Source organism: Gasterosteus aculeatus, chromosome 12, assembly GCF_964276395.1.
Source record: "Gasterosteus aculeatus chromosome 12, fGasAcu3.hap1.1, whole genome shotgun sequence".
NCBI classification, from domain to species: Eukaryota; Metazoa; Chordata; class Actinopteri; order Perciformes; family Gasterosteidae; genus Gasterosteus; species Gasterosteus aculeatus.
In genome coordinates, this window is record NC_135700.1 from 6,456,905 (window position 1) to 6,477,855 (window position 20,951).

The 20,951-nt window shown below is 47.9% G+C and overlaps 1 protein-coding gene across 5 annotated transcripts in view; it reads left to right on the forward strand.

Annotated features, from left to right (window-relative positions):
- The window catches only part of kif13ba (kinesin family member 13Ba), a 33,742-nt gene extending 12,840 nt beyond the window's left edge, over positions 1-20,902 (forward strand). For 2 of the 5 annotated variants that reach the window (XM_078084886.1, XM_078084885.1), the window contains exons 7-39: positions 788-968; positions 1,569-1,656; positions 2,080-2,214; positions 6,055-6,167; positions 6,358-6,469; positions 6,545-6,757; positions 6,855-6,965; positions 7,092-7,226; positions 7,618-7,748; positions 7,876-7,962; positions 8,268-8,458; positions 8,544-8,823; positions 8,958-9,120; positions 9,203-9,358; positions 9,570-9,719; positions 10,129-10,254; positions 10,402-10,575; positions 10,709-10,866; positions 10,972-11,104; positions 11,238-11,393; positions 11,509-11,608; positions 11,720-11,846; positions 11,946-12,001; positions 12,094-12,218; positions 12,320-12,595; positions 12,676-12,828; positions 12,976-13,053; positions 13,164-13,211; positions 13,305-13,461; positions 14,135-14,265; positions 14,422-14,478; positions 15,246-15,825; positions 16,035-20,902. In XM_078084886.1, the coding sequence (XP_077941012.1) occupies positions 788-968; positions 1,569-1,656; positions 2,080-2,214; positions 6,055-6,167; positions 6,358-6,469; positions 6,545-6,757; positions 6,855-6,965; positions 7,092-7,226; positions 7,618-7,748; positions 7,876-7,962; positions 8,268-8,458; positions 8,544-8,823; positions 8,958-9,120; positions 9,203-9,358; positions 9,570-9,719; positions 10,129-10,254; positions 10,402-10,575; positions 10,709-10,866; positions 10,972-11,104; positions 11,238-11,393; positions 11,509-11,608; positions 11,720-11,846; positions 11,946-12,001; positions 12,094-12,218; positions 12,320-12,595; positions 12,676-12,828; positions 12,976-13,053; positions 13,164-13,211; positions 13,305-13,461; positions 14,135-14,265; positions 14,422-14,478; positions 15,246-15,825; positions 16,035-16,240 (5,087 nt within the window). In that variant the 3' untranslated portion in view covers positions 16,241-20,902. The remainder of the gene's footprint in view (positions 1-787; positions 969-1,568; positions 1,657-2,079; positions 2,215-6,054; positions 6,168-6,357; positions 6,470-6,544; positions 6,758-6,854; positions 6,966-7,091; positions 7,227-7,617; positions 7,749-7,875; positions 7,963-8,267; positions 8,459-8,543; positions 8,824-8,957; positions 9,121-9,202; positions 9,359-9,569; positions 9,720-10,128; positions 10,255-10,401; positions 10,576-10,708; positions 10,867-10,971; positions 11,105-11,237; positions 11,394-11,508; positions 11,609-11,719; positions 11,847-11,945; positions 12,002-12,093; positions 12,219-12,319; positions 12,596-12,675; positions 12,829-12,975; positions 13,054-13,163; positions 13,212-13,304; positions 13,462-14,134; positions 14,266-14,421; positions 14,479-15,245; positions 15,826-16,034) is intronic. The other 3 variants (XM_078084887.1, XM_078084888.1, XM_078084889.1) reach the window with 3 other exon arrangements.
- The last annotated feature ends 49 nt before the right edge of the window (positions 20,903-20,951 follow it).

The following is a 20,951-nucleotide window of genomic DNA, read 5'->3' on the forward strand; positions in this document are numbered from 1 at the left end:
GTTTTCAACCAAAAGCAGGATTGTAGTGGCATGAAAGTGTTGAAACACCCCTCGGTCGTGTAGATATCTACTCGTTGACATGATCAGACGGGCATCAGACAGATAAACAACAGTCGTGTGTCTACACAACGCCAGAACGAGTTACTCCATTACCGACGCTGTGCACTACGGCTATAATGTTCCAGGCTTTTGAAAATGGAAAAGGTTTTAATTCAACTTTATATTTTAGCATTGAGCTCAGAGTTGTGTAACTGTACTTCATTTAAAGTTGTTTAAAGCGGCTTATTCCGCTCATTTAATGTATGTATGAACACAAATGTTAAAGTCAGTCCAGTACAACTTTGACCTCAGTGATAAACACACTTAAATCTATGCATTTTTTACTACAAGGAATACAATAAAATAAGCGGGAACATTTTAAATGAATACTAAATACTGAACGTAATTAACATTGTAAAGGTATAATTTACGCCACAGCAGTTTTGCTGGGAATCCTGATATTGCATACTTCAGTGTTGGCCCTACCATTATATTAGGCACAAACCAGACAGAGCACAAACAGAGAGCGTGCGTTGGAAAATGTTGCGATGTCGCGTACGCACCCCCCACCCCACCTGTAAACGTAGGGGAAACGCTGTACTTGTACCTGGTGTAGCAGACACGTGTTGTGGAATATTTAGTGACTCGTGGAAATTGCATGACTAACTTCACTGCGTTTCCTGGAGTTTGCCATCTGCTCCCTTTCTCCCACCTCCAATGACCTGTCGACGCTGTGGGTCTTTAACAGGTTCGGGGAAGTCGTACACCATGATGGGTTCGGGGGACCAGCCGGGTCTGATTCCACGGCTGTGCAGCGCTTTGTTTGAACGAACCCAGAAGGAACAGCGGGAGGAGGAGAGCTTCACCGTTGAGGTGTCCTACATGGAGATCTACAACGAGAAGGTCCGAGATCTGCTCGACCCCAAAGGGTATGATCTCAACTTCATCCTCTAACCCCTTTTATTAAAAGGAGGTGATCATTGTCTTTCTCTCCAGATGCTCCGTATCTAAGGTGGTATTTTTAGCTTTTGGTCACAAACTGGGGCATCAACCTTAAGAAATAAGTAAACGGGGTCCTTCTCTGGTAAGTTGGATGCCATTTTAGCCTCCAGTCAGATAGTAAAACTGGATTAAGTTGGTGGTTCATCTCCAGCAGGTTAGCAGTAAATCAGGAGCACGGGCCTGTGTCTGCTGACCCAGACAGCGCGACCATAGACCTCCTCCCACAATGTGACCTGTAACCTCAGTGAGAGGGGTCAAAGAGAAGCAGACCATCTGACAGCCATATGGGCTTTTACCGCAGAGCAGGGAATGATGAAGTTGTGATGCCTGGAGCATCGTAAGGCTGCTGACCAAGTCCCACTGAACTGGTGGACGCTGTAATGGGGGCCAGGACTGGCTGATCCTCTATTGACCCCCCCCCCCCCCCCCCCCCCCCGCCCCCTCCATGATGCATCAGAATTAATATTAGTTTACCAGGATTGACCACGATGGTTGTCCTTGTTTTAAACCGTTTTTTCTTTTTCCAGGGGAAGACAAACTCTAAAGGTGAGGGAACATAAAGTTTTGGGTCCCTACGTAGACGGCCTGTCTCGACTCGCGGTGGCCTGCTACAAGGTAACAATTATATACGTTTTTTTTTTATTTTTTAAAGGTTATTATTTTTTTTATGACACACTAATTCAGGTGTACTGCTCTGTTGACTCCGGGCTGCCACAGTGTTGGTGTCCAGCAGGCACAGATGTCAGCAGCGCGTCCTACTTGCATTCAGTCTAACTTTGAGGATTTGTAACCGAGCTACTCACAAGCAGCATTCTGCTCAGGCAGAGAGGCTCGTGATAGGAAAATTATATTGGGCTTTTTTCCAGACTAAAACTGAACGTCATTTGAAGCGGTCGCTATTTGCATAGTCAGGCATTGAACCGTACACATGTACTGTATATATTCCTCACTCTTCAAAAAGATTATTCCACAGACTAAAGAAAAATACAAATTTCTATTGTTCCATTTCTTCATGTTTGATTTCTGTCGCTCTGCCAGGACATCGAGTCTCTGATGTCAGAGGGGAATAAGTCTCGTACTGTCGCCGCTACCAACATGAATGAGGAGAGCAGTCGATCGCACGGCGTCTTCAACATCATCCTCACACACACACTGAAGGACTTGCATTCTGGGGTAAGATATAACGCACACGCCTGCTGGACCTCAGTAGACACTTGCTTACGTTTTGAGACCAGAAGTTGTAACGCTAAGAAGTCAAGGTTTTTTTTCAAAGTGTGCTAGCTGCAGATAGACTAGTATACTCCAAGGTTCTATCCTAGCTTGCACATCATCAGCCATTTCCCCCTCCTTCTGTTGCCCCACCATCCATCATGTGTACACTTGACTGGGCAAACAGTGTCTGGTGTCTATCAATCACCCCACTGCCCTCAACGGGGGAGGGAGGGGAGGTAGTTACAAAAGGGGATGATGTCAGCTCAGCTGTCTGACCGGGCTCTCCGGTAAAAGAGCTCATGACTAATTCTCCATCCTCACTCACCCACTTGGGCTGTGCTGCTCCTTGCTCTTATTTCCAGATGAACGTAGCCACCTGCGAATCCGGTTAATAATTCATAGGTATGACTCTGAGTTTGTCAGCTGATACAGCCTGCTCTGTTTTCATGGCGCACCCAGTCAGTCACCGCGTCGGTCGGTCGGTCGGTCGGTTAGTAGCTTCGTCGAGCTAATACGTAGCCTGTGTAGTCAGTGAGTCACGCCTTGTGTCTGAATCAGTCAGTTCTTTCTTTTTTTTCATTGTATTGGCTCCTCGTACATACAGAAATATATGTACTGAAATGTTCAAATCACTGCGTTCTCACGGGGGGACTGCACTCCCCACTAAAAACCCACTAAATAAGGTGCCAGCTCATTTGAGCGCAATTAGATTTATGTTCTGATAATTAAATCTTTTTTTAATAGTGTTGGTTAGTATTCAGTATGATCCTCCCCTCCCTGTTTCTTTGTGATGCTTAGTACTTAAATTATGAGGGATGTCGGCTCTCTGTTCAAAGTGGAAAAGGGGGGAAAAAAAGAAACTACAAGCACTGCTGTGAACTGCGTGCAAAAATACCGCCGCTTCTGAATAACGACAGTTGATCCTCAGGCAACAACGTTTCATGGGCCGAGAGGAACAGAAGCTACAGAACTGGCTGACTGAAATCAACAGGAAATAAAAAAGATAAATGCAAACTTTTTGATAACCACAACTATTTATCAAGCACAACTACCACGTGTTCTCTGGTGTGTTCTTCTCACAAAGGACCTTTTTTGTTTTTATATGATACAGAATTTAATATTCAGGTTTTTTTTTTTTTTACTGTTGGTCGACAGAACAAGTACTATGAAGAACTTGTGATGTGATTTTTCTTTTTTTTTTCTTTCACTACCTCTCGGTATGAGTAACAGTGGCGATGGGACAGTTATCACAACCTATCACAATCATGCCATTGCTCAGCACAGGGTTTCCTGCTTAGTCTTGTTAAACAAAGACTCAAAGTGCAGTCAGTTTGAACTTTGACTGTCTGCCTGCTGCCACCTCTCAGTTGTTTGCTGTTTCGTTTTCTGCTTTGCTGAATCCTGTCAAGCCTCTGTGACATAGCTGAGTGTCCAAAAAGGAATGGGGTTTTTATTTGTTTTTGTCTTTTCCATGAAGTCATGCACTAGGCTGCAGGCTACTGGTATCCTGCAACTTGTTGTGTGCTGGCACCGTAAAGCTGCCGCCAGTTGTACATCCTGCCTGTTGACCTGGTTACTGACCCAGGTATCGTCTCTCTTGGGGACATGAATCCTTAATTAAGAAAGGAAAACGCCTCAGCGGCCGATGCTTCCTCCCGTTATCTAACTAGCTAGATATTATGAATTAAACAGGAAAAAGACTTTCTGCCTGCTCAGTAAGTCTGTTATTTTCTACAACGCTCACCCCTAGAGGGTGGCGGGGGGCTTTAGCCCCTGGAGTCAATCCAAGTTAACATCCGCCGAGAGACGGGGCAAAGAACCCCAGATTGGTCGCCAGTCAATCGCAAAGTGACAAGCATCCATCGACATCCACACACCAACGGGCAATTTAGAGTCACCAATTAAGCGAATCCCCAGAGCATGTCTTTGGACTGCGGGAGGAAGTAGTAAACATGCAGACTCCACACAGAAAAGCTGCTGGGTGGTTTCAAACCCGGGACCTTTTTGCTGTGAGGCGACCGTGACGGCCGCCCTTTTCGCTCACCGTGCAGTTAATGCGACCCCTTTTATTTTAAAGTATGGCACCACCAGGTAACCGGTCCCGGCACTATATGTTAGAATCTAGTCATTGGTCATAGGGAGCTGGGATTATTAAATTACGCCAATTTATAGCTCCCTGCTGTGCATACTGGTGTTCATATTCATCAGCTTCCCCTCGATCTGGCTCCAGAAGGTATTCATAGCCACTGGCTCTATTTTTAGAAATGACAAAAAAAGTCTATTTTTGTATTTGATGTGCTCTGTGTCCCAGATAGAAATCTCTTGTTTGTCTTATAATGTGTTTTACCCTTGTGGGGGATTTGGTGCCGGTCCGAGGCTGATCTATATGAGTGCAGTTGATCTTTATCAGAGACCCTTATAACTAGACTTTTCATGAGATTTTAATGTGATGGGAGTTGAACATTTACATTTTTCTTGGGTCTGGTTATGATCAAATGTATTGCTTTGTTTTCACAGTACTATGGAAAGTTCAAAGGCCATACTACATTTTAAACAAAATGCACACATAAATACCTCCTTTCCATCGCGCAGAGCTCCTCTGCAACGTCTTCGTAAGAAAAAGAAACCGATTACATGGAACCGGTCTCCTTTTTCTAAGCTTGAATTTCTTAGCACCACAAGATTCTCATGAGTTAATTATTGGAATTTTACAAGAGTCACACCCCTGAACAAGTTGGCAAAACAAGTGCGGAATCCCGATTGATGAAATGCAGGCATGGGTTTAAGATTAAACCTGTTTCCTCAACGAGTAAGGAAATATCACAGGATGTGGCCAATATCAGGCACCTCATGTTAGTGGAAGTAATCTTTCCATTTGGAGTCTCATTAGTGGATAAAGACCAGAAATGTTTTACCAGCAGTTCTCAGTCGCCATATACATGTAAACACAGGCTATGCAAAGGCTTCTACTTCAACAGACCTGCTGTAGAGGCAGAGGTAAAGATCATGTGATTACCCTCAGCCCCGTCAGCTACTGCTACTACCTGTGACGCTCGGCCAGGAGTGGATCTGGACGGCAACGTGACATCCACACCCTCAGCGGCTCTGTGGGAAGAAATCTGCCAACAACCGACTGAAAGACGAGAAGTCCAGCACAGCACTTGGCTGGCAAAGTCACAAGAGTCATGAGAGGGTCTGAACAAGAGCTGACCGAAGCATCCAGCCGAGTCGGAGCTTTCTGTTATAAAAGCAAACACCATGTTGTTTATTCCCGGGTTACTTGTTGTAATCATGCTGACAAATCAGAGGAAGTGCTGGGTTGAGGGCTGCTGAATACCCCAGCAGGGGTCTCCTTGATGCTGTGTCTCCTTGGTGATTAATGAGCTATCCTCTCAGACCTCATGTGGATGTACGGCGCTGCTCTTTTTAAGGTCTGAGAGCGCAGCGCCAAGTCTTTATTGTCTCTTGGAACAGCACATAAGCTGGTTTTGATCTTGCAGTGGACAGTAATGAAAATCGACCCATGTCCTGCTTCAAGGGCCCTGTTGAAGCTCCACGTCCATCCAGCCCGCTGAAACCGCGTTAGTTTCTGCTACGGGGCAAAGAAAAATGGTGGTGAAAAAAGGTTGTGTCAATGTATTAAAGTGGTACTGTGAGGCCAATCTAACAGAAAATTGCTCACCTGAGATCACCTGAAAAAAATGTTTTTTTTCTAATGAAAAGTGGAGGCATTAATGTCTAACTAGAAATCAGCGAGTTATCAGTTAATCAGCTGGATGTTCTGCCTCGCTTCCCCTGCAGACGAGCGGGGAGAAGGTGAGTCGGCTCAGTCTGGTAGACTTGGCTGGAAGCGAGCGAGCAGCAAAGACCGGAGCGGCGGGGGAACGACTGAAGGAGGGAAGCAACATTAACAAGTACGTCCAAGCAGTTCCACTCAGAGACACGGACACATGATGGTTTTGTCCTGTTTTTGGTTTCATTTTATTACCGATCTTGATTTTTGGTAATCCCGACACACTGGGACTAAGCGAAATATAAACCATTAAACAGACTCATGCAATTACAAGGAGCACACTTAACCCTGGTGTTTTGGGGGGTTTTCAGGTCTCTCACCACGCTGGGCCTCGTGATCTCTGCGCTCGCTGAACAAGGCACAGCCAAGAACAAGAACAAGTTTGTTCCTTACAGAGACTCCGTTCTCACGTGGCTGCTGAAGGTACGTACGCGGCCGACATGGCCACCACTGACCGCACCCACTGCACCCACTTTACTGCCTCTCTCCCGTCCCCAGGACTGCCTGGGCGGCAACAGTCGCACGGCGATGGTCGCTACCGTGAGCCCAGCAGCCGACAACTACGAGGAGACGCTGTCAACGCTGCGCTACGCAGACCGCGCAAAGAGCATCGTTAACCACGCAGTCGTCAACGAGGACCCCAACGCGCGCATCATCAGGGAACTCCGAGAGGAAGTAGAGAAGCTACGAGTGCAGCTGACTCAGGCGGAGGTGAGAAATCTTTGGATTCCTAAAAAAATCAGCATGTAGAAATCTCTGCTTTCCCATACACTTATCCACTTTTTTTCCCGGGGTTTTTTCTCTCCAGTCGTTAAAGGCTCCCGAGCTGAAAGACCGCCTGGAAGAGTCCGAAAAGTTGATCCAAGAGATGACCATCACGTGGGAGGAGAAGCTTCGCAAAACCGAGGAGGTTGCACAGGTGGGACACGCTAGATGTTATTGAACAAAACATAATGAACATACATACATAAAACACTCCTCCGCATCAAGACATTTGACATATCGGGTTTGACACCGTGTGAATGAGAATCTGTGTGCTTTGCAGGAGCGCCAGAAGCAGTTGGAGAGTCTGGGTATTTCTCTCCAGTCTTCAGGGATTAAAGTTGGAGATGATAAGAGTTTTCTCGTCAACCTTAACGCGGATCCTGCCCTCAACGAACTGCTGGTGTACTATCTGAAGGTACACACAGAACAATGAGAGTTCACTCTCTGTGTATGACACAGTCCCCCCCCCCATCTTTGCTTTTTAATCATGACATCTGGATTCAAACCTTTACACTGGATTCCTTGGAAGTTTGGGTCAGACAAACTGAAGTTCCATTTCCAACGAGCTGGCCGAAGCGCCAGTCCTTGTGGAAAACAGTGTTATGTGTGTTGAGAGGCCTTAAGACACAATCGCTTTCAAGAAAATATAATATTTGTTTGATGGGAAAGATCGGAGCAGAAGGAGAAATAGAACAAGACAAGTTCATGCACACTATGGAATTGTTTGTATGCTTCACGTCAAGTTAATCCTGTTTTCCGACTCTCTACTGATAACGCTTAGTCACGCCTCGGATGTTGTTTCTCAGGAACACACTAAGGTGGGCTCGGCGGACTCTCAGGACATCCAGCTGTGCGGCATGGGCATCCAGGCAGAGCACTGTGTCATCGACATAACGGCGGATTGCGCGGTCATCCTCAGTCCCTACCGCAATGCTCGGTAAGCAACACCACCATCACAGACGCCAAAAGTTCCTCCAGCCAGGGTTCACAGTTCTATTGCCAGAGACGTTTGTCTTGAACAGTAAATCCTGTCTCATGTCATTGCTGTCTGCATTGTTTTATAGGACATGTGTTAATGGTTCTCCAGTGAGCAGCGCTCTGCAGCTGCACCATGGCGACCGAATCTTCTGGGGTAACAACCACTTTTTCAGGTAAATTCTCGAATAATACTTATGCACTAATTATACTGATGCTTTTATTTTACCATTCCGCATACAAGAATAATTATGTAAAAAACATCCAAAATTCTTTCTTCAATATAAATATTCACTTCATTTGAGTCATTGAAACACACACTGTTGTTCTACTTCTGAAATTTTGATCAGATCGTTGCAATGTCTTCTGCTGATGATTTAAATGTATTGCGCAATCTAGAGATGTGCAGCACACCGCTAAGTTCAACCGACAGAAACAATACCAACGTTTAAGGTCAATTAACTGGACATCCTACCTGCAGGATCAACCTGCCTAAGCGGCACTCCCGGGGAGCTGAGGATGACGAGGGGGAGGGTGGCGTGATGAAGAACAGTGGCAGCAGTGAACAGCTGGATGCGGACGGTGACACGGCTAGCGAGGTGTCCAGTGAAGTCAGCTTCTCCTACGAGTTTGCGCAGACAGAAGTCATGATGAAGGCCCTGGGCAATAATGGTACGGAGGCCTTAAGTAACTAAAATGTCTTTGCATGAGTTGGTTGCGTCTCCTGTGTTTTGTGACTTACGGTTTGTCTGAGCAGACCCCATGCAAGCAGTCCTGCAGTCTCTGGAGAGGCAACACGAGGAGGAGAAGCGCTCGGCTCTGGAGAGGCAGAGGCAAATGTACGAGCAGGAGCTCCAGCAGCTCCGCAAGAAGCTAAACCCGGACCGCCTGTCGGCCGGCCCCTCTGGAGGACCCACGTCCGGCCAGCAAGGCCAAGGACAGCAGTCTCACTACCGCAGCCTGGAGAGACTCAGCATGGGAGGGATGACTCATTCGACCAGCGCTCAGAGCAGACTTAGACAGTGGAATGAGGACAGGTTAGAGTGCGCACACTGAATGTTAAAAGTCTTTAAAAATCCCTTCATTCCTGTTCATTTGGATAAATGCAAGCTAATCACTACCCTTTTGTATTTCCTCTTCCTCCCCCTTCCTCACTCCTCTCCTCCTTCAGGGAGGCGGTGTTGGTCAGGAGTTTGCGGCGGTTGAGGGAGCAAATAGTGAGAGCCAACCTCCTGGTGCAAGAAGCCTGTTTCATCTCTGAGGAGCTGGAGCGAAACACGGAGTACAGAGTCACGCTGCAAATCCCATCGGACAACCTCAACGCAAACCGCAAGGTCTCACTCACACTTACAGATCCCACGTGAATTGTTTTTAGCACAGACAATGCTCAAATTATAAGTGTGTGTGTGTGTATAGAGGGACGCAGTGCTCAGTGAACCAGCGATTCAGGTCCGGCGTCGTTGTCGAGGGAAGCAGATCTGGAGTCTGGAGAAGATGGAGAACCGTCTGGTTGACATGAGAGAGCTCTATCAAGAGTGGCAAGACTACCATCTCCATCACCAGGACGACCCTGTAAGTTAACTCGGAAAATCACACAGAAAGAGTCACTAGGACATCACTGTCTTTTTGCAAGCAAGAATACAGGAAACTACTGTATTAACGCTGTAATTAGAAATGAAGACATGAGCTAATGGAATGGAAGAACAGTAGCTTGTGGTCAAGATATACTAAAACTAAACTGCTCTCTTGTTATATTCTATATTGTCATTATTACCTTGTGCAGGTGATGCGCTCATATTTCCGGCGAGCAGACCCGTTCTTTGACGAACAGGAAAACCACAGTCTGATCGGCGTTGCGAATGTATTCCTCTCCTGTCTCTTCTATGACGTCAAGCTGCAGTACGCTGTTCCCATCATCAACCAGAAGGGGGAGGTAGGCAGTCCCAAAGCTGTTGGTTATTCATTCATCTCTCTGTCATAAAAAAGGGAATCGATAAGGTATCGGATAGACTCCCCAGACTTGATATGTTATTAATTTTGAGCTTTCTACATTCCAGAAACTTCTTCTGGTCACCAGAGGATCAGAGATCAGCAGTCTTTTAGCTTCTGGATTATAATCAATACCAGAGTTAAAGGTCATACAATTATCAGATGACAATTGTTGCCAGAATGTTAAAGTATGATGGTAGAATACTAGAAAAAAAGGATTACTTTTCAGCTAGATTTTTACATAGTAACTCCAAATGTTGGATGAGTATTTCTGGAGTATATCAACTTTCATTCACATTAACAATGGGTAACGGTGTTATCTAATGCTTTCCCGTCTCCTCTCCTGTGGTCAGGTGGTCGGCCGTCTTCACGTGGAGGTGGTGAGGGTTGGAGGGGGATTAGAGGACAACATTGCTGGAGGGGATGAACCCGACAACAACCAAGATACTGAAGTGCCGGATCGCAAACTGGTCTGCATGGTAAGGCTGAGGGATCATAAAGAGAGAAGTAAACTATCGCTGGTAGTCGGACAGTAGTTTCAGATCCTTTCTCGAGGACCTGCACAGTCCTGCAATACCTTCTGTAGTTTATTCTGAAACAACTTCTGACCCGTGATCCCTCTACAGATTAAGATCCTGCAGGCCACTGGTCTTCCCCAGTACCTGTCCAACTTTGTCTTCTGTCAGTACTCTTTCTGGGACCAGCCTGAGCCCATCATCGTGGCTCCTGAAGTAGACCCAGCGTCCTCGTCGCCCAGCACCAAGGACCCGCACTGCATGGTGGTGTTTGACAGCTGCAAGGTGAAGCCGAGCAGGCAGGAGGGGGGGGGCGCGCGACTATAGTCGTTGTTGTGGAAACACACATTTATGAAGAGGGTGTTGTGGGTGGAAAGTTTTTTTCCGGTGTAAGACTGACCGTCCTTTGATGCTGCAGGAAGTGGCTGTGTCAGTGACCGAGGATTTCATTGAATACCTCACTGAAGGGGCAGTTGTCATCGAGGTATTTGGACACAGGCAGGCTGATGCAGGAAGAAACCCGGCCCTTTGGGACCTCAGCATCATCCAGGCCAAGACGCGCACACTACGAGACAGGTAAACGGTCTTTGACTTTTTGCGAATCCCTGCTTTCCTGTAAATGGTGAAGAAAAACGATGCGCTGATGTTGCCCAGATGTGCTGATGAGGTTTGTTTTTGTAGGTGGAGTGAGGTAACACGTCGCCTGGAGATGTGGATTCAAATCCTGGAGATAAACGAGAACGGAGACTTTGTCCCAGTGGAGGTGGTTCCTGCTCGCGATATTCGCACCGGGGGAATCTTCCAGCTTCGGCAGGTAAGGGAAAAGCGCAAACGCAGTCAGAGTCGACTGGACCGCAGCAGGTGGAACTAGAAAATGTCAACTGGTAACATTAACCATTAAATACTTTCTGAACCGACGTCCAAATCTTGCTCGTTCTCATCTCCAGGGTCAGTCGAGGCGAATCCAGGTGGACGTGCATTCGGTGCAGGACTCGGGCACCATGCCTCTGATAGCAGAAATACTGCTCGCAGTGTCAGTGGGTTGTGTGGAGATCCGAAACACAGCAGCGGAACCGGAGGGCGATGAGATGGACAGCTATCAGGTGAATCAGTCAAATTCAGCTCTGTTCAAAGCCTGTTTGCCTCTTTCAGTAAGTCTTAAACGGCTTCAAAGTGAACTTAAGTCCAAAAGGATTAACTTCCTGGTTCGCTGTGCAGGAAAGAGACCTGGAACGTTTGCGCAGGCAGTGGTTATCTGCTCTCACCAAGAGACAGGAATACCTCGACCAGCACCTGCAGAGCCTGGTCAGCAAAGCAGGTAGCACACACACACACACATATATACACGTAGACAAACATTCCAAAGTCTGGGTTGTTTGGTGTCTGCCAGTGTAGGAAGTTAAATGTGTGGGCGTTGTTGTGTGCACAGAGAAAACAGAGGATGACATGGAGCGGGAGGCCCAGCTGCTGGAGTGGCGCTTGACGCTGACGGAGGAGAGAAACGCTGTCATGGTGCCCTCTGCTGGCAGCGGCATCCCAGGAGCACCTGCTGAATGGTACGAGGCGCAGCAGGATGTGCACGCCTCTCGATAGCGGTCTGATATTTCTTTGTGAGGGAAAGTGGTGTGTTTATCTTGATCCATGTTTGTTTACAGGGTTCCTCTGCCGGGCATGGAGACCCATACTCCCGTCCTCTTCCTCAACCTCAAACGTACGTCACTTTTCTTCCAAGGTATTATGTGCTCGCTATTTATTTCTCCTCACTGGCTAATATGCTAAGTTTCTCGCTGGTTATCCCCTCAGCTGATGACCTCAGCTCTCAAGAGCAGTTTGAGGTTCCTGAGGCCGGAGGCTGGGACGCCACGCTCAGTGGAGAGGACGAGGACGACTTCTTTGACCTCCAGATCGTCAAACACTACGACGGAGAGGTGGGGATGCGAGACCCCCAAGGGACTTCCCCTCTGAAGACGTCCCTTTCAGGAAACCGTGTCATTATAACCAAGTGCGTTTGTCGACCCCCCCACTGCAGGTCAAAGCAGAGGCATCATGGGACTCTACCGTCCACGAGAGTCCCCAGCTCAGTCGTGGGGGGGCGTGGCCGGAGCACCGGGTGTACCTGACTGTTCGAGTGGTGGTGCAGCTCAGCCACCCCGCCGACATGCAGCTGGTCCTGAGGAAGAGGATCTGCGTCAACGTGAACCCGGGGCGCCAGGGCTTTGCACACAACTTCCTCCGAAGGATGTCCACCCGCAGCACCATACCTGGCTGCGGGGTCACCTTCGAGGTGGTCTCCAACATCCCCGGGGTAAGGGACATATCAGCCTGAGGCTGTTGGACGGGCGCATTATTTATCCCGAATCTCTGATGACGTTTCTGTCCCATCAGGACGCCCCTGGCTCAGAGGACAGGGAGATGCTGGCCAACCTCGCCGCCAGCGCACACAACAGCCAGTCAGGCGATGACGAGGCCGCCATCGAGAAATACCTCCGCAGTGTCCTCAGCCTGGAGAACATCTTGACTCTGGATCGGCTCCGACAGGTGGGGGAAGACGCTGGTAGATACAGAAGACGATTGAAGTTGAATCTACTGATCGATAGCATAGCAAGACAACTGGTTTAGTTATTTAAATCATTTTCAAGGACTTTGTAATATGTTGGAATGTGCTGTGTCTGCGTGTGTTTTTAGGAGGTGGCAGTGAAGGAGCAACTGACTAACAGAGGGAAGAGCAACAGACGGAGCATCAGTTCTCCTTCTGTCCACAGGGTAAAACACAAATGCAGTTCTATTTCTAATGTGCACTCTGCGATGCAAAACGGTACAATATGATCTGATTACATGTAATATGCTTTCTCTCTGTGTCCATTCATCCTCAGCTGTCTGGCAGTAGACAAGACTTGTCCACGACCTGCCTGGAGGACAAGGTAACACACTGTTCGCTTGATGCCTTTACACATTGACTCTTCTCAGCAACGGCCGGTCAGAGTGATGTGCTGCCATCTTTGTCTGTTTCTCAGGGCCGATGGGAGAGTCAGCAGGACATCTTCATGCCGTCTCAGTTTTCCCGCACCCTCCCCCGGCCCGCCTCCTCCCCTTCCACCTACTCCACCTCCCCGTCTTCGTCCCCGACTCCCTTTGGCATTTCGCCCCCGCAGAACCAGGAGCCTGAGCAAGGTAACCACCCCCCCCCCCCGCTCCCCCCTCCCTCTCCTCTGCCTCTACTCTCCTCACCATGTGCCCCTTGGAACTTTTCCGTTACACCCCAACTTTCCCTCTGGTACCTCTTACCGCTCCTAAACGGGTTCATCCACTACTTCTACATGCTGATTCCCACTCCGTGTGTGTGTGTCAAGTCTTTTTTAAAGGACGGCTCTCAATGTTCCTTTTTGCAACATTGACGTCTAAGGTGGAGTGTCTATTCCTACGTTCTTCCTTCCAGTGCCCCTTCCATCCATGCAGCTTCTCTCTCTCGTGGTCATTGCCAAAGCTTTTCAGTGTCATCAGACTGTATTCTGCCTCATAGTGATTTCTTGTCAAAATCAGAATTGATGTTATCGTGGCCTGCTTTTAATTAATTCCGTTCATGAAATGATTGGAATTAATCTTTGTAGTAGTAGTTATTTTTTAATCACCTTGTTATTGTCAAATCAACCGTCGGTGTGTCGCATTACTGGCTTATGTCTTCTTCTGTCTATCACTTTGTTTTTTGGGGGGTTTGCCATCTCCTGGACCCACTTTCAACTTTCTTATCTCAACCTTTTACACCTCCTCTACCTCCCACACCTGCTCCTTTTCCCTCGCTCCTCTCCCCCTCTCACTCCCCCCCCCCCCCCCCTCCCTCCCCCAGGTCGTTCAGGACTTGCTGCCTCTTATCTTTCAGTTAAGGCGCTCGTTCCTCAGATGCCCAAACTGCTCAAGTCTCTGTTTCCAGCGCGGGACGAAAAGAAGGAGCTGAGACCGTCTCCACAGAACCAGCAGGTCAGCAGAGCTCAGCTCTTACCGTGTGGATGGCAAACCCAACCCTCCCCCTCCATGACATAGAGATTTCATTAGTGGTAAATTATGTGAGACTGGTAATAAGATGTGTTGTACGGGGGCTGTCCAGGAATGACCCTGTTTGTTGTTACTTGGCAGCCCGTCCCTCGCATCGTGGCGTCTGGTGGGGACGACATTCGAGTCAAGGCGGACACGGTGAGATGGGTTCTGGGCCCCCGCCTCACCAGTTTTTGTTGTTAGGTCCCCTGTCGCTCAGATGTGATTCACATTCTCAAAATCTGAAGCTGTTTTGTGTAAAAATGCTACAAACATCTTTAGCTTTTTTGTTTACTTGTATGGAATTATTGGTCTGTGGGATAAGAATCTAATACGCAGTTCTCTTCCAGCTGCACACAACTGCCTTCAATCGCAATCTGGGGCCCTCTGGACATTAAGTTGTCTGCTGGCACACTGCGTCAAAGGGCTGCAGCTATTTATTACCCCCCCCTATAAATATCAGGGGAGTGACAGAGGCGATGAATCAGCAAAGGCTGAGATAATCCTTTATTTCAGTCCACAGTGCGGCCTACACTGGATCATACACCTCCAGTAATGCAGACAGATCAGCTGTCTGCTGGACCCTCTGTCTGGAAAATGCTCAGGTCTTAATAAAGGCCCCTCCCCCAGTTTGTTGGAAAAACCCTTCAACTAACTGTTCTGTGCGTCCTTATTGGTTCCGGGTGCAGTTTGCCGTTCATCAGTGTGTCTGATGACCTGAAGACCTTTTTCAAGAGTTTATCTGTTATTGTGGCTGTCAATGTTTTCATGCTGCACAGACCCGAGATTTAAGAGCACCTGATTGGTCCAGAGGGTGACTGACATGTTTTGAGGAAGTTGATTATGATTGTTTGTTGTTCTGTCGATTTATCTTGCATGCTCTTGTCTGTCCCCATGTTCCCGTGGCAACCGTTGGTGTCCTGTAGACTGCAGTTCTACGGCCCCCAGCCAAAGACAGACGGGCAGAGTTCCCAGAAGTCCCTCCTCTTCCTGTGCATGACCCGCATGACATCACCCCCCTCAGCCCCCTCAGCCAGTCGTCGAGCGGCTACTTCTCCAGTAGTGTTTCTACGGTTACCCTGTCCGACGTCCTGCAGCCCTCTTCCTCGTCTTCCTCCCTCCTGGCTGCAGAGGCTGCGTTACCCACAATCCCCCCGCAGCAGGGTGCTGACAGGAGCGCTGTTGTAACCTCTCCTCCCCAGTGTGGCACCATGACCGCCGTCGCTCCACCCACCTCGCACGCCTCGGCCAATCACAACAACGGCACTGCGGAAAACTCCGTCTCTGAACACAAGCTGGTCAACTCCGAAGGAGGAGGAGGCTTTGAGAGGCTGGAGATCTTCATGGACGATGACGAGCGCGGCCATGATGACGTGCTGCCTGATTGGCTGACAGAAGGGGCGTATGTTACAGTAGGGAGCAATAAGGCCGGGACGGTGCGTTACGTGGGACTGACGCAGTTTGCTGGAGGCGTGTGGGTGGGGGTGGAGCTGGACACCCCTGTAGGTAAGTACACAATCAAAGGGCCACTACGCGCACACGCACGCACACACACACACACACACACACACACTTCCTCAAGCAACAGGATGTGTTCAGGTGGCCGACTTTTGATCGGCTCCCTTGCTGCCTTTGATTAGTGGGAGCTGACCACGGCAGACTTCCATATCCCGTCCGAGTGGAGCTGATGGCCGTCTTTATTCTTCCGCCCGCAGGTAAAAATGACGGTTCGGTCGGAGGTCATCGGTACTTCCACTGCAAACCGGGCTACGGGGTTCTCGTTCGCCCGGACCGGCTGTCCCGCCGCGATCGGACCAGCCGGCGCACGGGAGACTCCACTGCTCCCGCCCATGTCCCCGTGTTGCGAGGAGAAGCCATTGTCGCCCGCCATGCGGAGAACCGCAAGTCCTGGAGCAGTTGAGGCAGAGGAGAGTATGAGCCGGGTGGGAGAGGTGAACTCCCCCACAGACCCCCGCCTCCCCCTCCCTCCCAGCTTTACAACGGGCTCAAACATCTAAAACACTGCCTACCCTCCTGTTGTTTAACAATATGCTCACTACATCCGTTCACGCGTAGCGTATGTAGAATAGAGACGATGCCGAGGCCGCTCAGGACGAATGCAAGCAAGTGGATGAAAGACTATGCAGAGTACTCACAAGTGGAAGGACTGTTTTATCAAGATGATGCTTAATGGCTGGCGGTCGATGGGAAGGCTGCTGGGGGGGAATGGAAGTCAGTGCACACTTTGTCGGACTGAGCGGGTCAGAGCTCTGCGGCGTCGTTCCCCTCAGACGTGCATTCTGAGCTGATATACGAGATGCAAACGGGTCACTTTTTGATCCCAGCTCACTTCTGAAGTTGTACATTTAAACGTGAAGTGCAGACAAAACACTTGTAGCGATTCCACTCGGAGGCCGGCGATTATTATCAATGGCTAATTTTGACCACATGCATCCACCATTCACAATAAGTTATTAGTAGTCAGACATTTTATTGAATCCTCTCGCGTCTCACTATCATGTGCTTTTGTGAATCAGGAAACAAAAATGGTTCAATTTAGAGTTTTTTTTTTTCATTTCTTTTTAAATTTGGGGTCAGAGTGACAAACTGAAACTGCTAGTAATGCATCACGCTGTGTGTTTGCATCCCTGGATATGACGTCTCCACCTGGTCGCCATGTCCCAGAATCCTCTGCTCCGACTGCCGCTCCCCTGAACACTATTCGTCTTCGGGCTGAACACTTGGTCTCGTCTCCTCCTTTCCGGACTTCTTTTCTGTCGAGGATGGATCCTCCCAGAATGTGCCTTCACCACGGCTTGGTTTGCATTTGTATTTACTCTTTATTTCCTTTCTGTTGGCTGCGTTTGTGTCTCAAGAGAATGCCTTGTGCTAAGTGTGAGGTGATCTCAGGGACCGCAGAGGTGTGTGTGTGTGTGTGTAAATGTTGTAAAGTGTTGCCCTGCGTGCACAAATTTAGTTGTATTCGTCAGTGTTGAAGACTGTGTAAAGCTGGAAAAGGTGTGTCCTTTAGTGGGACAAAGCCACTAAGGAGGCATGTTGCTCGTACTGGGAGGCTTTAAAAGTCTATTTTTGCACTGGAGAAGTTGTTTGAGAAGCATCCGTATGTGTCTGAGGTGGCGGCGTGCAGAGGCAGGAGAACTTTCTCAATGTGGATGTCTGTGATGGAAGCCGGTGCGCGTCGTCCTCTGTGACTGACGTGTGGACACCAGGGGGCGCTGCAGCAGCTGCAGGCGGCCGGTGGGAGGAGGAATGTGGATGTGTTGAGGGGAAGAAAGTGATGCAGACACGCAGGAGCTCTGCTGGGTATTTTGCCCGGGAAGAGAATCGATTTGCTTCTATGCATTTCATCTGTTTTTAAAAGCCTCGTGTTTTCTCCTTTTTTTCTTTTTTGTTCAGCTTTGTCTCTAAATGGGGGAACAATAAGTGGGGGAGGAGCTGCACGTTGGAAACAAGGGAGCAGTTCACACTCCTGGCACGTCTGCAAAGATGATGTGGCAGACTTTTAAGATGAAAGCAATATATATTTTCCTATTGAACATCAGATTCCGGGGAGACGCTTCACATTTGCCAGTGACTTTATTCTCTGTGGGTTCGTTCTTGGAAAAGCATTAGCAGTAAAACGCAGTAGTGTGTCAGACTTTATGTCTACCATCAATTCCTGAGGAACGTGGACAGACTGTGTACATGTGCAGCTGGTACTTTTCCACAAGTTGAAGGGGAACTCCTCTCATTTTAGCTCACTGGTCATGACTAGCGACCTTGTGAAAGGGGGTGTTTCATGTCTTCTGTCTTCCTGCAGTGTGAGAGGGAGCGTTGTCCTCTTTGGTAAACTAGACTGTCTCTGGTTCGAGTCGGAGCGATGCCGTCTCTACAAGTGAGTATTTTATGATGGAAAAGTAATATTTCATCTTCATCGGGATCAGCATCACTTTGTTACTTTAGTACCATGTTTGTTAACGACTATCCTGAATATGCCATTAAGCACGGTTTCTATGGTGACATCCGTGTGTACCAGGGAGTCTCTGGAGCTTTCTGTTGGGATGATGCTTATGTATGTGTGTAAACACGCCCAGTATGTTCCAACACGTATCATCTTTAATGGATACAACATGTTTTATCATACGTCTTCTTTATTCAAGAGGCCTGAATTTACTATTTATATTTAAATGCTTGTACACATGCATTTATCGCATGAAAATGGATAAACGCCTTTTTATTTTAATAAATATTGCACAAATGATTCAATTGAAATTGCTGCTATTAGCATTGTAAATCTACCCGTAAATGGATCGGTGGATTAATCTAACACTCTGTATCTCTTACTGTATACTAGATTTCTTTTCTTTCTTTTTTTAATTCACACGGAGAAACTTACGGTCAGCTTTTTGGTTCAGTTTTTAATATCAAGCGGTTAAAAAAAAGCTGAAAAATGAGACCCTTGAAGATGATCTGGGAGTGAAAGGTGGTCATTTATCCTGGGGGAGGATTCCCTCTGGGGAGGAAGTGTAACGTTCAGTTCTAAGCTGTGTATTTAGTATCGAGGCCTGTGGTTGGTTGGTTGGTTGGTTGTGTGGTATGTTGTTAGCTGGCGGCGGTGAAGGCTCGCGCAGGTTGGACTTGTGTTTATTTGATCTTATTGTGGTTCAGAACAGCAACATGTGGTAACGAAGGACTGGAGGGCAGTTGTCTTTTTCTGTGTGTTTGCGTGTGTGAGATTGTTGGGAGGACCTGGCTGTGATTCAGTTACGTCTGCGAGCTCTGGCCAAGGCCCCCCCCCCCGTATGTGTGTTGTGTCTCAGGAACCATGTGACCTAGTGTCTCCCGCACCCGTTTTTCATATCGATGAAGCTCAAGTTAATTTGCACAAAGCCCCCCCGGAGGAAATAATACATTTTTTTTATTTATCTGGGATTATTTGTTAAAGGCAACCTGGTCTCACTTTATGACCTCTTCTTTTGGAATGCACCGAAATTGTTCAAATGTTTCCACTCAAATTCAATATTCTTCTGCCCTATTTGATCGCCCGCTGCCCGGCGACATTTCTCGTCCGTGTGCGACGCTTGGTGACATTCAGAGCGATATTATTCAATGTGACAGCAGAGCGGCGGTGACAAGCGGCTCGGTCACAACCGGAACATCTTTTCCTCCGGCGCACATCTTCCTCTGCAGCGCAGCACGCTCAGATTATGCGTGACGCTGACGTGAAGATAAAGCGCGCGAGCTGCCTGGTGCCCGGCGGCCATTTCAATGAGGAACTGTAAAAAGCAAAGCGAACGAGCTTTGGAGATCACTGTTTTGCTCCGAATGGATTTCACGTTGTAGCTTGTAATCCAGTGGCCTCCATGTCTGCCGCTGTAGAGATTAGAACAAAGCCAGAAGTGTTATTTATGTGACTGTTTCAAGCAGTTCTGTTTGTACTGATACCATCTGTGTTCCAGCATATTCATATTTATCTGTTTAAATCTTCAACTCTGAATGTCTTTTTTTTTTCTGTTGCCTTTTTGTTGCCTTCTTTTTCTTGTGTTCAATGCTTTTTTTGCTCCGAATTGGGTCCATATCTGTGTTGCCTCCGCTTCCTGTGCCCCGACGTGGCCTTCAGCCTGCAGCCCGCCTGCTCCCCAGCGGAGGACGTCCCGGCTGCACTACCAAACTCACCATTCATTCCAAAAGGATGTACAAGCCTTCTGCTTTGCTCACAGCTGCTGTCCGGTTTTTAAGAGATCCAAGGGACTCCAGACTGAGCTCCTGTGCTACTGCCTTGCTGGAGGGGCCGGACTTCCAAACAGGGAATTTTCTAAATCACCATAAAATCCTCAGAAATTTCTGGATTTAACAAGCCGCTGCCGTACGGCAGTGACGGCTGCTGATCATCAGATCAGTTTTTAAAAACATTTTACCTGCAGAAAAGTAGTTTGCTGGATTTTATTCATTTCAGTGTTTTCGGGCACTACAACACACTTTCCTGCCTTTGTTCAAATTTACTACCTCTGTTCTGCCAACCTCTTCCCTTTAGGCCTCTTGTTTCTGCTGACAGTTTCATCCTGCTTCCAGTTCACCGCTCTGTGTTCTCTTACTACAATAAACCAGACGAGCAAGCTCACTGTCGCCTTCTGGCAGATTCGTTTTTTTGTCATCAAGCAATAACCGATTTATTCCAACAGCCGTGGATTCAGATACGACATCTCGTCATGCTGCATTCGTTTTTTTTAAAAAGGCAGTTGGTATGAATGTTGCATTGACGTTTCCAAGGTACCAACACCCGTGTTTAACTGAGCGGAGTAGTGATGGGAGATGAGAGGAGCACTGCATCATCAGCTGCCCGTCACTCGTTCTGTGGCAGCCGGCTTCATGTGTCATTTGTGTGTGTGTGTGTGTGTGTGTGTGTGTGCGCGCGCATATTACGACTTCTAAAAAGACAAATCTGAGCACAAGTTTTGATTAATTTAATTGTTTTATGTAATTCTATGCTGCAATCCAAAGAATAAACATGTATTATAATACATTTGATTTTCTTTTATCATCCGATCATCTGGTAATAAAAAAATGAAAAAGGAAGAATAAACGTGTGACTGTTTATTCGCACCTGACCAACATCACGTTGGAGTAAATGT